Source organism: Heterodontus francisci, chromosome 4 (genome assembly GCF_036365525.1).
Source record: "Heterodontus francisci isolate sHetFra1 chromosome 4, sHetFra1.hap1, whole genome shotgun sequence".
Lineage (NCBI taxonomy): Eukaryota > Metazoa > Chordata > Chondrichthyes > Heterodontiformes > Heterodontidae > Heterodontus > Heterodontus francisci.
The window spans coordinates 45,258,112-45,272,342 of NC_090374.1; the positions used below are offsets into that span (position 1 = coordinate 45,258,112).

Sequence of the window (14,231 nt, forward strand, 5' to 3'; positions counted from 1 at the left end):
TCTTTATCGCTGGATCTTGTGCACAGATTGGCTGTTGCCTTTCCTACCTTACAACAGTGGCTACGCTTAAAAAGTCTTTGGTTGTAAACTGCAAGCCTATATTTTTACTGGCGAGGGGGACCCAACCTTTATTAGGTAAAATGCAACAACATTTGCCGACGTCACTTGGTCAAGGCTGCAGGAATAGCTCCAACCACGGTTGACAACGCTCATGTTCAGACGATATGGGCGCACACTGACTGAACCCTGAAGCTGTTCTGATTGACAACCAAGTGTTGGGTCGGGATTCGGCAGCTCGCGCACTATGATCTAGCCCCGCCTCCCCATTGGACCGTTACTACTTTCCCAGCATTCTGACCGCCTCTTCTTTGGAACTCAAGTGCTGCCAATGACGCACGTGCGGCCTTGTTGTGACTTGCGCAAGCTTACAACCCGGAAGTGAATATTAAACAGCGTCGGCATGGGGAACAGCTGGGGAAGTAAGATGGCGGCTGGTAATCGGATCATTCAGGTAAGAGTGGAGAGTGCAGTTTTTTTATGATGTTGCTGTCCTCTGTTTCGGTCACTTGTTTACAGGGAAAGCAGATTAGGACTTAGTGAATGTGAGGAGCAGCGGTGGGTGTCGGTGCTTTGCTTGAGGGTGGTATTTTACTGGGGTCATGCCCTTGGACAGGGAACTGATTGTTCGTGAAGGGATTCGCTTATTGTTCGAGAACCCGCAGTTTCTCCAGCGGCTTGGTCTATTAGCCGATCCGGCAGTTTCTGAGAATGACCTAGACCTTGGTGTATAGGGCACAATTTCAAACTTTGCAGATGACGTTGAACTTGGAAGCATTGTGAACTGTGAGGAAGATAGTATGGAACTTCAAAAGGACGTGGACAAGTGGGTGGACAAGCTGCAGATGAAGTTCAATGTGGAGAAATGTGAAGTGATTCATTTTGGTAGGAAGATATGAAGAGACAATATAAATTAAAAGGTACAAATATAAAGGGGGTACAGGAGCAGCGGGATCGAGGTGTATATGTGCATAAGTTATTGAAGGTGCAGAACAGCTTGAGAGAGTGGTTAATAAAGCAGATAGAGTTATTGAGTTATGTAGCACAGTAACGGGTCCTTCGGCCCATCGTGTCCTTGCCGGCCATCAAGCACCTATCCTAATCCCATTTTCCAACACTTGGTCTGTGGCCTTGTATGCTATGGTCTTTCAAGTGCTCATCTAAATACTTCTTAAATGTTGTGAGGATTCCTGCCTCTACCACCCTTTCTGGCAGTGTGTTCCAGATTTCAATCACCCTCTGGGTGGAAAAAAAAATTCCTCAAACCCTCTCTTAAACTTCCTGCCCCTTACCTTAAATCTATGCCCCCTGGTTATTGACACCTCTGCTAAGGGAAAAAGTTTCTTCCTATATACCTTATCTATGCCCCTCATAATTTTGTATACCTCAATCAGGTCCCCCCTTAGCCTTCTCTGCTCTAAGGAAAACAACCTGTGCCTATCCAGTCTCTGTTCATAGTTGAAATGCTCTAGCCCTGGCAATATCCTGGTGAATCTCCTCTGCACCCTCTCCAGTGCAATTACATCCTCCTATAGTGAAATGACCAGAACTGTACACATTACTCCAGCTGTGGCCTAACTAGTGTTTTATACAGCTCCATCATAATTTCCCTGCTCTTGTATTCTATGCCTCGGCTAATAAAGGCAAGTATTCTAAATGCCTTTCTAACCACCTTATCTACCTGTGCTGCTGCCTTCAGTGGTCTATGGACAAGTGCACAAGGTCCTTATGATCCTCTGTATTTCCTAGGGTCCTACCATCCATTGTATATTCCCTTGCCTTGTTAGTCAAAATACATCACCTCTCACTTCTCAGGATTAAATTCCATTTGCCACTCCTCTGCCCATCTTACCAGCCCATCAATATTGTCCTGTAATCTAAGGCTTTCCTCCTCGCGATTGACGACACCACCAATTTTTGTGTCATCTGCGAACTTACTGTTCATACCTCCTATATTCACATCTAAATCATTAATGTACACTACAAACAGCAAGGGTCCCAGCACCGATCCCTGCGGTACCCCACTGGTCACAAGCTTCCAATCGCAAAAACAACCCTCGACCATCACCCTCTGCCTCCTGCTTCTAAGCCAATTTTGGATCCAATTTGCCAAATTGCCCTGGATCCCATGGGCTCTTACCTTCTTAACCAATCTCCCATGTGGGACCTTATCAAAAGCCTTACTGAAGTCCATGTAGGTTACATCTACTGCTTTACCCTCATGTACACATCTCGTCGTCACCTTGAAAAATTCATTCAAGTTTGATAGACACGATCTCCCCCTGACAAAGCCATCCTGCCTCTCCAAGTGAAGATTAATCCTGTCTCTCTGAATTTTTTCCAATAGTTTCCCTACCACTGATAGTTTCGCCAGCCAGGTTTATCCCTGCTACCCTTCTTGAATAATGGTCCCACATTTGTTGTCCTCCAGTCCTCTGGCACCTCTCCTGTGGCCAGAGAGGATTTGAAAATTTGTGTCAGCGCCCCTGCTATCTCCTCCCTTGCCTCACATAACAGCCTGGGATACATCTCATCTGGGCCTGGGGATTTATCCACTTTTAAGCCTGTTAAAACCGCTAATACCTCCTCCCTTACAATGCTAATTTAAGTATATCAGAATCCCTCTCCCTGATCTCTACACCTACATCATCCTTCTCCATAGTGAACACAGATGAAAAGTAATCATTTAGAACCTCACCGGGGAGGCGATGGCGTACTGGTATTGTCACTGGACAAGTAACCCAGAGACCCAGGTATTGCTCTGAGGACATGGGTTCGAATCCCACCACAGCAGAAGGTGGAATTTGAATTCAATTAATAAATCTGGAATTTAAAGCTGATCTAATGATGGCTATGAAACCATTGTCGATTTGTTGTAAAAACCAATCTGGTTCACTAATGTCCTTTTAGGGAAGGAGATCTGCTGTCCTTACCTTGTCTGGCTTATGTGTGACTCCAGATTCACAGCAATGGCTCTTGCATGCCCTTGAAATGGCCTAGCAAGCCACTCAGTTCAAGGGCAATTAGGGATGGGCAATAAATGCTGGCCTGGCCTGCAACGCCCACATCCCATGAATGAATAAAAAAAAATCTTATGTCCTCCGGCTCCACACACACATTGCCACTTTAGTCCCTATTGGGCCCTACTCTTTCCCTGGTTTCGTCTTGCCCTTAATATACTTATAAAATGCCTTGGGATTTTCCCTTATCTTGCCCACCAGTGTTTTTTCATGCCCATTTTTCGCTTTCCTAATTACTTTAAGTACCACCCCCTACACTTTCTATACTCCTGTAGGGCGTCCACTGTTTACAGTGCTCTGAATCTGCCATAAGCCTCTTTTTTTTTTTGGCTTATCCAGTCCTCTATATCCCTTGACATCCAGGGTTCCCTCGACTTGTTGGTCCTACCCTTCACCTTTACGGGAACACGTTAGACCTGAACTCTCGCTATTTCCTTTTTTGAATGACTCCCACTGGTCTGATGTAGACTTTCCTACAAGTAGCTACTCCCAGTCCACTTTGGCCAGATCCTGTTTTATCATTATTGAAATCGGCCTTCCCCCAATTCAGTACCTTTATTTCTGGTCCACCTTTGTCCATAGCTACCTTAAATCTTAGAGTTATGGTCGCTATCCCCGAAATGCTCCCCCACTGACATTTCTACCAATTGTCTGGCTTCATTCCCCAGGATTAGGTTCAGTACCGCCCCTTCTCTTGTAGGACTTCCTTTGTGCTGGCTCAAAAAGCTCTCCTGGATGCACTTTAAGAATCCGCCCCCTTTAAGCCTTTTGCACTAAGACTATCCCTGTTAATGTTGGGGAAGTTGAAATCCCCTATTATTACCTTATTATTTTTATACCTCTCTGAGATTTGCCTACGTATCTGTTCCTCTATCGCTCCGACTATTTGGAGGCCTGTAGTTCACTCCCAGCCAAGTGATTGCCCCTTTTTGTTAAGTTCTACCCATAGGGCCTCATTTGAGGAACCCTCTAAGAGATCATCCCTCCTTACTGTAGTAATTGACTCCTTGATCAATAGTGCAATGCCACCTCCTCTTTTACAGCCACCCCTGGTCACGCCTGAAGAGTCTGTACTCTGGAATATTGAGCTGCCAGTCCTGCCCTTCCCTCAACCATGTCTCTGTGATAGCAATAATATCATTCCCACGTGTTAAACAGTGCCCTCAATTAATTTGCCTTACTTGCAAGACTCCTTGCATTAAAATCGATGCAATCCAGCCTTGCATTATTCGCTTGTGCCTTAACAGGTCTATATTTGCTCTGCCTTCCAGACTGACTTAATTTCTCTTCTATATTTGGCTGTGCATCACCCCCTACTGTACCTCCACTCTCTATTCCGTCCCCCTTCCAAATTAGTTTAAATCCCCTCCCACCCCACCCCCCCCCACCCCACCAGCAGCCCTAGCAAACCTCCCAGTCAGGATGTTGGTCCTGTTCCGGTTCAAGTGGAACCCGTCCAATTTGTACAGGTCCCACCTTCGCCCAAAACAGACCCAGTGATTCAGGAAACTAAAGTCCTCCCTCCTGCACCATATCTTCAGCCACACATTCATCTGCTCTATCCTCCTATTCCTATACTCACTAGCAAATGGCAGTGGGAGTAATCCAGAGCTACTTCGCTCCCTAAATTCTTGTTGCAGGACCTCATCCCTCTTTCTACCTATGTCATTCGTACCAATGTGAACTATGACCTCTGACTGTTTGCCCTCCCCCTTCAGAATGTCCTGCAGCTGCTCTGTGACATCTTTGACCTGAGCACCAGAGAGGCAACATACATAGTCATAGAGAGATACAGCACTGAAACAGGCCCTTCAGCCCACCGAGTCTGTGCCGACCGTCAACCACCCATTTATACTAGTCCTACATTAATCCCATACCATCCTGGAGACACGTTTGCAGCCACAGAAACTGCTTTCTGCACCGCTTACGGTAGAATCCCCTATCACTATAGCTATCCCACTCTTTTTTTCCACCCCTCCTGTGCAGCTGAGCCACCCATGATGCCACAGACTTGGTACCACAGACTTGGCTCTTGCTGCATTCCCCTCAGAAGCTATCTCCCCCAACAGTAACCAAAGTGGAAAATCTGTTAAATAGGGAGATGGACCCAGGGGCATCCTGCACTACCTGCCTAGCTCTTCTACTCTGCCTGGCGGTCACACATTCCCTTTCTGCTTGAGCAGTCTTTACCTGTGGTGTGACCACCTCCCTGTACGTGCTATCCACAATGATCTCAGCCTCGTGGATGGTCCACAGTGTCCGCAGCTGCTACTCCAGATCCGAAATGCAGATTTCAAGTAGCTGTAGCTGGAGACACATCCTGCACTCGTGTTCGCCCTGGACACTGGAAGTGTCACTGACTTGCCATATTGCACAGGAGGAGCACTCCACACTGCCGAGCTGCCCTGCCATGACTTACACTTAACTTACTCAAAAGTTTGAGATTACTTACACTAGGGGCCTTGATTCTCTAAAAACCAGTGCTTAATATATAAAAAAAAAAGTAATTACTAGTAATTAAATTACACTAATTAAAAAAAAAACTCTACAGTATAGTATTATAGGCTTTATTAATAGGGGCATAGAATACAAGAGCAAGGAGGTTATGTTGAACTTGTATAAGCTAATAGTTCGGCCTCAGCTGGAGTATTGTGTCCAGTTCTGGGTGATGCACTTTAGGAAAGATGTGAAAGCATTGAAGAAAATGCAGAAAAGATTCATGAGAATGGTTCCTGAGGAAATTCAGTTATGAACATAGATTGGAGAAGTATCAAACTTAAAGAAAAAACATATAATTGTGCAGAAGAGGGTGGCAGGTCAGAAGATTGGACAGAATATAAAAAGCAGCAAAAAGTGACAAAGATTAATGAGGAGGGAAAAATTAGAGTATGAGAAAACTGGTGAGAAATATAAAGACAGTAAGAGTTTCTATAGATATTTTTAAAAAAGAGTTAACAAAGTGAGCATTGGTTCTATAGTAAGTGAGACTGGGGAATTAATAAGGGAAAATAAGAAGATGGCAGATGAATTGAATAGGTATTTTGCTTCGGTCATCACTATTGAGGATACAAGCAACATCCAGAAATAGCTATGAATCAGGAAATGGAAGGGAGGGAGGAACAAGAAAATTACGATCACGAGGGAAGTAGTACTGAGCAAATTGTTAGCGCTGCGGGCTGACAAGTCCCTGGGCCCTGATGGACTTTATCCTAGTTTCTTAAAAGAAGTGGCTAGTGAGATAGTTGATGCATTGGTTTTAATTTTCCAAAATTCCCTAGATTTGGGGAAGCTTCCATTAGATTGGAAAATCGTGAATGTAATTCCTTTATTCAGAAAGCAGGAAACTACAGGCCAGTTAGCTTAACATCTGTCTTAGGGTAAATGTTAGAAGTGATTATGAAAGATGTTATAGCAGGGCACTTTGAAACATTCAAGGTAATCAGGCAGAGTCAACATGGTTTTGTGAAAGGGAAATCATGTTTAGCCAATTTATTGGAGTTCTTTGAAGAAGTACCATGTGCTGTGGATGAAGGGGAATCGGTGATGTACTGAGATTTCCAGAAGGCATTTGATAAGATATCATATCAAAGGTTTTTGTGGAAAATAAAAGCTCATGGTGTAGGGGTTAACATTTGGGCATGGCTAGAAGATTGGCTAGCTAACTGGAAACAGAGTAGGCATAAATGGGTCATTTTCTGGTTGGCAAGATGTAACGAGTGGTGTGCCACAAGGAATCGGTACTTTTTACAATTTATATAAATGACTTGGAAGAATGGACCAAAGGTATGGTTGCTAAATTTTCTGATGAGACAAAGATAGATAGGAAAGTAGGTTGTGAAGAAGAAATGAGGCTACAAAGGGATTTAGCTAGGTTAAGTGAGTGGGCAAAGATCTGGTAAATGGAATATAATGTGGAAAAATGTGAAATTGCCCATTTTGGCAGGAAGAATAAAAAAGCATATTATCTAAATGGTGAGAGATTGCAGAGCTCCGATGCAGAGGGTGCATGAATCACAAAAGGTTAGTATGCAGGTACAGCAAGTAATTAGGAAGGCTGTAGAATGTTATCGTTTACAGTGAAGGGAATTGAATACAAAAGTAGGGAGGTTATGCTTCAGCTATACAGGGCATTGGTGAGACGACATACTGTGTACAGTATTGGTCTCCTTAGTTAAGGAAGGATGTAAATGCATTGGAAGCATTTCAGAGAAGGTTTACCAGACTAATACCTGGAATGGGCAGGTTGTCTTATGAGGAAAGGTTGGACAGGCTAGGCTTGTATCCATTTGAGTTTAGAAGAGTAAGAGGCAACTTGATTAAAACATAAGATTCCGAGGCGTCTTGACCGGGTGGATGTGGAAAGGATGTTTCCTCTTGTGGGAGAATCTAGAACTAGGGGTCGCTATTTTAAAAAAAGACATCGCCCATTTAAGACAGAGATGAGGAGAAATATTTTCTGAGGGTCGTGAGTCTTTTGGAACACTTTCTCAAAAGGAGGTGGAAGCAGAATCTTTGAATGTTTTTAAGGCAGAGGTAGATAGGTTCTTGATAAGCAAAGGGGTGAAAGGTTATCGGAGGTAGGCAGGAATGTGGAGTTGAGGTTACAATCAGATCAGCCATGATATTGAAAGGCGGAGCAGGCTCAAAGAGCTGAGTGGCCTGCTTTTGCTCCTAATTCATATGTTCATATGTAAGTTGGGAATGTTTTCCTGAGAAAAGAGAAGGTTGAGAAGTGATTTGATAGAGGTATTCAAAATCACTAGGTGTCTTGGCAGAGTAGATAGGGAGAAACTTCCTACTTGTGAAAGGATCAAGAATGAGAAGGCACAGATTTAACGTAATTGGTAAAAGAAGTAAAAGTGTCATGTGGAAAAACTTTTTCATGCAGCGAGTAGTTAAGGTCTGGAATGCACTGCCTGAGTATGGTGGAGACAGTTTCAATTGAAGCATTCAAAACAGAATTGGACTGTTATCTGAAAAGGAATAATGTGCAGGGTTATGGGGAGAAGGCGGGGAAATGGCACTAGGTGAATTGCTCATTTGGAGAGCCAGGGCAGACATGATGGCCTGAATTACCACCTCCTGTGCTGTAACAATTCTGTTATTCTGCGAGACCATTAAAGACAAAGCGTTGAGAGGAAAAAAGTGAGGTGTAGCGAGTCTGAGCCTCAGTAGCCAGATCATTAACACCCTTCCCCCCCCCCCCCCCCACCCCCTTCCCCGGCTACTTACTGGAGGGCGACTGAGTCATATGGGCGTGCCACCAGCAATTTGTTGTACACGTCAATAGGTCATGTTATTCAAGTTGTACTGTCAACTGTGCAATTTTATAAAGACATGATGGGCTGATTATTCTACCACAACAGTGTCTGTCTCTGGAGCAGCTTCAACAATCCAGTATCTAAGCCAGGCAAGTTTGCATTATTCCTAATTAATAGCGCTGATTAGTGAGCCAGGTTGGCTGGTCAAAGAAATCTACAAGAATAGATTTATCACTGGGTTTGGCATTCTTAATTAGGATGTGTCTGGCTTGTCTCGGCAATAGCACTCTTGCCTCCGAATCAGAAAGTTGTGAATTCAAACTCCACTCCAAGACTGGAGCATGTAATCCAGGCTGGCATTTCAAAGCAGTACTGACGTAGTGCTGCAAAGTTGGAGATGCTGTCTTTTAGCTAAGTTGTTAATCTGAGCCCTGTCTGCCTGCTCAGATGGATGTAAACAATATCATGGTGCCATTCAGAGAGAGCAGGAGTTTTCCAAGTGCCCTAACCAATATTTATCCCTGAACCAGCATCACAAACAAATGAACAGCACTGAGATGATGACCAGATAATGGGATTGTGCTGTGTGTAGATTGGGTACCAAGTTTGACATGGAATCATTGTTGTAATGTTGCAAACAAGCTTAATTTACCCATAAAAGGCTGGATATCAAGAAAGGTATTACATAAATGCAAATTCATTCCTTTACTTTCCTTCTGTCCTTCCACTGAGCTCCAAATAAATGTATTTCATACTATGAAACAGAAACTCTGCAGTTTTCTGATTATCTGTCTGCAAACATAGCATTCATTAGCTTTCCATATGTATCAAAGCGTCCAGCTGACAAAAGAGAATGTGCTCTACATAACAGCCCCCGAAGAAAATAATAGCTTAACCTGGTTCACTTGTGCCACTTTTATTCAATCAAAATTAAATTACTATCCACATATGCCTATTTTTATTTATCTTCCTTTACTTCTCCTGCCAGTTTCTTTCACTTCATTTCTTCATTCAGCACAGAGCTGATACTGCTCACACATTTCTCACTGTCGCTCATTGGTTGCATTGTCGCCTCTGAGTCAGAGGATTGTGGATTCAAGTCCCACTCCAGGACTTGAGCACAAAAATCAAAAGGCTGACACTCTGTTTTCACTGGAACGGCGGAGGTGGAGGGGCGACATGATAGAGGTTTACAAAGTTATGAGCGGCTTGGACAGAGTGGATAGTCAGAAGCTTTTTCCCAGGGTGGAAGAGTCAATTACTAGGGGACATAGGTTTAAGGTGCGAGGGGCAAAGTTTAGAGGGGATGTGCGAGGCAAGTTTTTTACACAGAGGGTGGTGAGTGCCTGGAACTTGCTGCCAGGGGAGGTGGTGGAAGCAGATACAATAGCGACGTTTAAGAGACATCTTGACAGATATATGAATAGGAAGGGAATAGAGGGATATGGGCCCCGGAAGTGCAGAAGGTGTTAGTTTCGGCAGGCATCAAGATCGGTGCAGGCTTGGAGGGCCGAATGGCCTGTTCCTGTGCTGTACTGTTCTTTGTTCTTTGTTCCAGTGCTGGACAGAGGGAGTACTGACCTGTCTGAGGTGCCATCTCTCAGATGTTGAATTGGGACTCTGTCTGCCCTTCCTGGTGGTTGCAAAAGATCCCATGATGCTTTTGAAGAAAAGCAGGGGGGTTATCCCTGGTGTCCTGGTTAATATTCATCCATCAATGAGCATCACAAAAACAGATTATCTGATCATTATCACATTGCTGTTTGTGGGAGCTTGCTGTGTGCAAGTTGGCTGTCACGTTTCCTACAGTGCAAGTATGACTACACTTCAAAGGGACCCTCATTGGCTGTAAAGCACTTTGGGATGCCTGCTGATTATGAAAGGCACAATATAAATGTAAGTCTTTCATATCAATCTGCGCCCAAGTGCATCTTGACTATGTCTCGTGTTACGGCCAGGTGAAGAGGGGTTCTCAGGCTCCCCTCTCGTCCTTCCTCTTATTTGCCCGCAACAAGGTTTATTCCTTTTTCAAACAGTGGTTGTGCTTACCACCTCAGTGAATGTTTTACATTTTCCCTTTAATGTGCTTGTGAAAGAACCAGACAGGTTTTCTTGAGATTAAGCAAGAAAGAGGTAAGTTTATTATACTTAAAACTCTAATCGCAATTTAAAAATATGCCACACATTCACGCACACAAATAGATTACAGAGGGAACGATAGATTTGGTGGTTGGATAAAGTCCATAATAAATGGAACTTAAATACACAGTCTGTGAAGTGGATGATCCGGTAGCCTTTCGGCTGAAGCTGTATTCTTGAAGTCCTCGACTGGTCAAAGTGCACATTGTGATTGGTCCGCTTGGCTCGAGGCTCTCCTTGCAGGCAGAACTGTAGTCTGCTCTCTTCCCTTGGTATCTGTCTGTAGCAGTCTGTAGGCTTGGAGAGTCCACAATTGCAGACAGTTTCCAAACTTGATGTTTTTTGGAGGGAGAGAGAGAGAAAGAAAGGGAAGCACGCAGCTTTCTCTGCTGTTGCACACTCAGTTACTGCTTGTCTTTGTGAGTGTAACAAAACTCCTAGTTTTTCCAGAGATGGACAGACAGTTACATGATTCTCTCAATCACCTTTGTTTTTAATCTGGTTTAAAGTCTAAAACCCAAAATCTCTTTCTGGTGAAGTTGTTGGTGTTTAATTCCCTGGAGGGATGTCTCCACTTATGAGTGCCTCAAGATAGCTTTGACTGTCCTGCTAACGAGGATGATCTGCTTGATCTACTCAGTTAACCAAAGCACTGTTCTGGCTGGGCTTCTTGTTAGACTTTTGTCTCCAGTTCAATTTCAGATGCAAGTTGCAGTGGCCATCTTGGCTGCTAGTTTTTTTAAAAAAAGTTAACTGTAGGATTTTTTTCCATTTAAAAGTCTAATGTAAGTTTCCAACCTGTTACAACTGAGGATGGAGGAGTGCACTGTTAATTCAGTCCCATTTCACCACAAGTCACAATATATCAATAAATTTTCCCACTTACCAAAATAGTCAATTAGATTATTTGTCCCCAGAATGAAGCACACCAACCAGGTTTCTTTAATAAACAACAAAATTTATCTGTTTATTATAAACCAAGTCTTGACCAATAATGAAGTAAACATATGCGTGAATTGAAACATTAAAGCCCCTTTTATTCTAGCCCTCACACGCACTTGCCTGTACAACTGATTAACCGGGGGGAAAAATTTTGTTTACATCTGTTACAAAGGAATAGAAAGAATAAAAAAAAAAACTTGAAGATATGAAAAGGAGTCCTTTGTTTTGGCGATGTGTCCCAAAGACAAATAGGTCACAGCCACTAGGAATCTTACCAGGCGATGTTGATGAACAGTCTGTTTGGATAGGCATTCAAAGAAATTCAACTATGAAAGGCTTCACACAGATCTTCCATCAGATGTACAGTAACAAAGGTGGAGGAGTTGCATTACTGGTCAAAGAGGATATCACAGCTGTGCTGAAGGAGGGCACTATGGAGGACTCGAGCAGTGAGGCAATATGGGCAGAACTCAGAAATAGGAAGGGTGCGGTAACAATGTTGGGGCTGTACTACAGGCCTCCCAACAACGAGCGTGAGATAGAGGTACAAATATGTAAACAGATTTTGGAAAGATGTAGGAGCAACAGGGTGGTGGTGATAGGAGATTTGAATTTTCCCAACATTGACTGGGATTCACTTAGTGTTAGAGGTCTAGATGGAGCAGAATTTGTAAGGAGCATGCAGGAGGGTTTTCTAGAGCAGTATGTAAATAGTCCAACTCGGGAAGGGGCCATACTGGACCTGGTGTTGGGGAATGAGCCCGGCCAGGTGGTTGAAGTTTCAGTAGGGGACTACTTTGGGAATAGTGATCACAATTCCGTAAGTTTTAGAATACTCATGGACAAAGACGAGAGTGGTCCTAAAGGAAGAGTGCTAAATTGGGGGAAGGCCAACTATACCAAAATTCGGCAGGAGCTGGGGAATGTAGATTGGGAGCAGCTGTTTGAAGATAAATCCACATTTGATATGTGGGAGGCTTTTAAAGAGAGGTTGATTAGCGTGCAGGAGAGACATGTTCCTGTGAAAATGAGGGATAGAAATGGCAAGATTAGGGAACCATGGATGACAGGTGAAATTGTGAGACTAGCTAAGAGGAAAAAGGAAGCATACGTAAGGTCTAGGAAGCTGAAGAAAGACAAAGCTTTGAAAAAATATTGGGAATGTAGGACCAATCTGAAACGAGGAATCAAGAGGGCTAAAAGGGGTCATGAAATATCTTTAGCAAACAGGGTTAAGGAAAATCCCAAAGCCTTTTATTCATATATAAGGAGCAAGAGGGTAACTAGAGAAAGGATTGGCCCACTCAAGGGCAAAGGAGGAAAGTTATGCGTGGAGTCAGAGAAAATGGGTGAGATTCTAAACGAGTACTTTGCATCGGTATTCACCGAGGAGAGGGGCATGACGGATGTTGAGGTTAGGAACAGATGTTTGATTACTCTAGGTCAAGTCGGCATAAGGAGGGAGGAAGTGTTGGGTATTCTAAAAGGCATTAAGGTGGACAAGTCCCCAGGTCCGGATGGGATCTATCCCAGGTTACTGAGGGAAGCGAGAGAGGAAATAGTTGGGGCCTTAACAGATATTTTTGCAGCATCCTGAAACATGGGTGAGGTCCCGGAGGACTGGAGAATTGCTAATGTTGTCCCCTTGTTTAAGAAGGGTAGCAGGGAAAATCCAGGTAATTATACACCGGTGAGCCTGACGTCAGTGGTAGGGAAGCTGCTGGAGAAGATACTGAGGGATAGGATCTATTCCCATTTGGAAGAAAATGGGCTTATCGGTGATGGGCAACATGGTTTTGTGCAGGGAAGGTCATGTCTTACCAACTTAATAGAATTCTTTGAGGAAGTGACAAAGTTGATTGATGAGGGAAGGGCTGTAGATGTCATATACATGGACTTCAGTAAGGCGTTTGATGAGGTTCCCCATGGTAGGCTGGTGGAGAAAGTGAAGTCTCATGGGATCCAGGGTGTACTAGCTAGATGGATAAAGAACTGGCTGGGCAACAGGAGACGGAGAGTAGCAGTGGAAGGGAGTTTCTCAAAATGGAGACGTGTGACCAGTGGTGTTCCATAGGGATCTGTGCTGGGACCACTGTTTGTGATATACATAAATGATTTGGAGGAAAGTATAGGTGGTCTGATTAGCAAGTTTGCAGACGACACTAAGATCGGTGGAGTAGCAGATAGTGAAGGGGACTGTCAGAGAATACAGCAGAATATAGATAGATTGGAGAGTTGGGCAGAGAAATGGCAGATGGAGTTCAATCAGGGCAAATGCGAGGTGATGCATTTTGGAAGATCCAATTCAAGAGTGAACTATACAGTAAATGGAAAAGTCCTGGGGAAAATTGATATACAGAGAGATTTGGGTGTTCAGATCCATTGTTCCCTGAAAGTGGCAACGCAGGTCAATAGAGTGGTCAAGAAGGCATACGGCATGCTTTCCTTCATCGGACGGGGTATTGAGTACAAGAGTTGGCAGGTCATGTTACAGTTGTATAAGACTTTGGTTCAGCCACATTTGGAATACTGCGTGCAGTTCTGGTCGCCACATTACCAAAAGGATGTGGATGCTTTGGAGAGGGTGCAGAGGAGGTTCACCAGGATGTTGCCTGGTATGGAGGGCGCTAGCTATGAAGAGAGGTTGAGTAGATTAGGATTATTTTCATTAGAAAGACGGAGGTTGAGGGGGGGACCTGATTGAGGTGTACAAAATCATGAGAGGTATAGACAGGGTGGATAGCAAGAAGCTTTTTCCCAGAGTGGGGGATTCAATTACTCGGCGTCACGAGTTCAAAGTGAGAGGGGAAAA

At 43.9% G+C, this 14,231-nt stretch overlaps 1 protein-coding gene across 1 annotated transcript in view; it reads left to right on the forward strand.

Moving 5' to 3' along the window:
* Nucleotides 1-402: 402 nt before the first annotated feature.
* kgd4 (alpha-ketoglutarate dehydrogenase subunit 4) overlaps nucleotides 403-14,231 on the forward strand; it is a 40,485-nt gene continuing 26,656 nt past the window's right edge. Inside the window, exon 1 of the mRNA XM_068028803.1 lies at nucleotides 403-511. Coding sequence (XP_067884904.1) covers nucleotides 461-511 — 51 coding nt within the window. The 5' untranslated portion in view covers nucleotides 403-460. The remainder of the gene's footprint in view (nucleotides 512-14,231) is intronic.